Source organism: Formica exsecta, unplaced genomic scaffold (genome assembly GCF_003651465.1).
Source record: "Formica exsecta isolate Colony F162 unplaced genomic scaffold, ASM365146v1 scaffold72, whole genome shotgun sequence".
Classification (NCBI taxonomy): Eukaryota; Metazoa; Arthropoda; class Insecta; order Hymenoptera; family Formicidae; genus Formica; species Formica exsecta.
The window spans coordinates 3,585,385-3,589,164 of NW_021853485.1; the positions used below are offsets into that span (position 1 = coordinate 3,585,385).

General features: G+C 36.5%; 1 protein-coding gene across 1 annotated transcript in view; it reads left to right on the forward strand.

Moving 5' to 3' along the window:
- Positions 1–3,780, forward strand: part of LOC115243627 (pikachurin-like) — a 134,136-nt gene that overhangs the window by 11,367 nt on the left and 118,989 nt on the right. Inside the window, exon 2 of the mRNA XM_029820761.1 lies at positions 2,029–2,379. Within this exon, the coding sequence (XP_029676621.1) occupies positions 2,262–2,379 (118 nt within the window). The 5' untranslated portion in view covers positions 2,029–2,261. The remainder of the gene's footprint in view (positions 1–2,028; positions 2,380–3,780) is intronic.

Here is a 3,780-nt window from a genome sequence, read left to right on the forward strand (position 1 = left end):
ATCGAAATCTTAAGACCATATACAAGAGCGATATAGCTTGCCTGATATGATCGACAAACCGATTACTTAACTTTTTCTCGAATTTTATGAGCCACAGTGGAGAGCTCGCAACGATTTTTATTCGCTTTTTCTTTTTAAACTTTGCAAAAACGTTGCGAAAATAATATGCTTTTCTTGCAGAGTTTGTAATAATCTTTTGTTCTTCTCTTTCTTACTTTTTTTTTATTATTTTCCTCTATTATAAAAGTTTTTTCTAATTTAGATAAAACATCGTAAAGTAAGAAAAGCGTGAGAAATTAAAACGGCGCGCAAACAGCGATAAAATTAATGTGTATAGCACGAAGAATCTTTTTTATCGACCTTAAACTAAATAAATTGATACAGTCTCAATGAGATAAAAGTTGTATACGCGATATTAACTTAGCCTCTATATATGTCTACGTAATAACAAAGTTACGTGTTCCGATAATATCCTCGAAAAATTAATTTTAATCACAGTATGGGATTTATTTTTTGTTTCTACTGCAGCGACGCTCTGTATATTCGTATCTAGCAATGTAACGATCTGCAGTAACGGAAACCCGGCAATAAGCAAAAAAATAAATCTAATTCCAGACGCGTTAACATAACGCGAGTCTGCATGGCGACGAGTCCGAGCGTTAATCCGTCTGTTGCAGTAATGCAGCTTGCATTTTCCGCGACGCAAACATCCTGTCGAGCGTTCGCGAGGCGTCTCAGGGATTCTCGTGAAAGAAAATGCGCGATTTATCTTATCCCTTCGCTTCGTGAATCTTGTAAGAAAAAAAAAGACAGAAAGAAGAAAGAGAGGCAGGAGAGGAGGGAGAGAGAGAGAGAGAGAGAGAGAGAGAGAGAGAGAGAGAGAGAGAGAGAGAGAGAGAGAGAGAGAGAGAGAGAGAGAGAGAGAGAGAGAGAGAGAGAGAGAGAGAGAGAGAGAGAGAGAGAGAGAGAGAGAGAGAGAGAGAGAGAGAGAGAGAGAGAGAGAGAGAGAGAGAGAGAGAGAGAGAGAGAGAGAGAGAGAGAGAGAGAGAGAGAGAGAGAGAGAGAGAGAGAGAGAGAGAGAGAGAGAGAGAGAGAGAGAGAGAGAGAGAGAGAGAGAGAGAGAGAGAGAGAGAGAGAGAGAGAGAGAGAGAGAGAGAGAGAGAGAGAGAGAGAGAGAGAGAGAGAGAGAGAGAGAGAGAGAGAGAGAGAGAGAGAGAGAGAGAGAGAGAGAGAGAGAGAGAGAGAGAGAGAGAGAGAGAGAGAGAGAGAGAGAGAGAGAGAGAGAGAGAGAGAGAGAGAGAGAGAGAGAGAGAGAGAGAGAGAGAGAGAGAGAGAGAGAGAGAGAGAGAGAGAGAGAGAGAGAGAGAGAGAGAGAGGGAGAGAGAGAGAGAGAGAGAGAGAGAGAGAGAGAAGGAGAACGAGGCGAAAACAACCCCTTTGTGCGAGCTCGCGGGAAATATGCATGCACGCATTGATATGCATACGGTGTCAAGTAAATTTGCATCGGGTATTGCGCGAAAATAGAGACCTATCATTTGCCATGATATAACGAGTATAGTAAACGCCGCGGATACTTTGTTACGAGCCATTTGCAACTGAATCGACTCGACCTCGTATCAATTGATTTTAGCAGAAGTGCGAGTCAGAGATAATGATCGTCACAATAGCCGATCATGATAGCTGGCTGAATTCACGTTTCATAAAGCGCTACGTGGAATTATTAAAAACTCTTTCACAATTTCTTAAATATCTGTATTTTCTTCTTTCATTAGTACCAGAATTTTATTATCGGGAAGTTTGCTCGTTTTAAAAGCTATTTAAAAATTCTTGTACAAAAAAAAGAAGAAAGCGTTGCTTCTATAAAAGTTTTTCGAATAATGTTCGTAATGTAATTATTGTGAAACATGAGATCACTTTTAAAAATTTATAAAAATTGCTCTCTTACGATATTATTTTCCTTGGAATTTTAATTTTATATTCTTACAGATTTTTCATTTATTGATTTTTTTTCGTCGATTTGCTTTACAGAGTGTCATCAGGGTTTGCGTGATCGGTTGTCGCGTTGTGAAGAGTGTCTCGGGCCGGTGCATCTCGAATCTAGTCTGGTGCTAGTAGTAATCGAGAGTAATTAGTGATACACGACTGATTGAGATAGAGTGTCTCGCGTGTGCCGCGTGGTGATCGACAGGATTCCGCTGGAGCATGCGACAGTAAGGACTTATTATCGAGCCCAGCGATACGTGCATGTTCATCGCCGGACGATGGCTGGACTACGCTACGTTTACCGGCTCTTCGTCATCCTGGAATACCTGTCGGTCGTTCTGGTGCTCGCCCAGAACCCCGTGGAGGAGAAGACCACCTTCGAGGCCGCTTTCCAAGGCAAGCACTCCTTTTTATTTGTCCCCACTCCTGTGATTTATGAACTCTTCCGTAGATGCCGTTACGTATGATATATTGGTGGTCTGACTTTTATTACTATCGGTAGTATTATTACGAAAGAAAGATCTACGAATCATCTCGCGGAGAGATTGATACGTAATATTGTATATTTTTAATACACGATCGTCATTATTTAAGAATGAATTTCACGTTATAACGGAAACGATCGAGTCGATTCTCCATTATTTATCATACGTATCTTGATATATGTGTCTCGTGTAATTCAAGTTACTTATTTTCCGACGTAACTAAAACTGACAAATTGTATTTAAACAAAAAAAAAAAAATTTTAGAATCCTTTGTATATATAAAAATAATCCGCTTTTAAATCAGTTTTTTCCGTCTTATTTCAACCAATTGTTTTTTTGATTTATAAATGCTGTTAAATTTATCTTTGATAAAATTATGCTGTACTTAAGATTATGCATGCGTTGCGTTTATGTACTTGCAATTATATGTTGCAGTCTTATATAAGACTTAACATGGAAAGTAATAATATAATAAGCTCTTATTGTAGAAAAATAATTTGAATCTATTATTTCTCTTATATAACGTATCTCTCTTCACAACGTCTACAGGTTTATAATAATTTCTTACGGGGAATATTGCACACAAAGAAAACTTATTAAACTCATTGAAAGTGAAAAAATATATATCGCGCGCACAATATATAGGTACCTGGTCGAACAAAATATAAATCATATATATAAATGAAAAAATATATATCAAAGATAAAATAATAAGAGTTTCCTTTTCATACATGCACCCGCGCGCCTATTGTTAGTTAACAATAAATCAGAAAATGAATACTTCCCTATTTATGTAACGGGAATTATTTATTATATAACGTAATTAAATTTATAATATAAAATCAATAGACAGTACTAACCAATACGTTAAAAACATTTCGAGATGATTTAATATCGATAAAAAATACAGTCCAAAATTTTTTATATTGCACTCATAGTTCACGTTTATAAAATCCTCATGCCGATGATTATTTTCTGAGATACTAGATAGCTTCAACCTTTTTGCTTCAATGCAATTTTCCTCCATTTTAAGATGATCACAGTGTGCTACTATTACAAGATATACCAAGCTATATTTCCTACTCCGACCCGTCTTCCACTTAAGACTTCTTTGACCAATTTGAAATCGATTACTCCTTAATAAAAGCATTGAAAGACCAATAATTTTTAGTTGTAAGATAAGCTATTACAAAAGGAAGACACAGAGAGAGAAAGAGAGAAAAGAAAGGAGAGAGAGAATTAAATGTTTTCAGATAATAAAATTTTAATAATAAATAAATAAAATCTCGAAATAAAAATATTTTTAAATAAA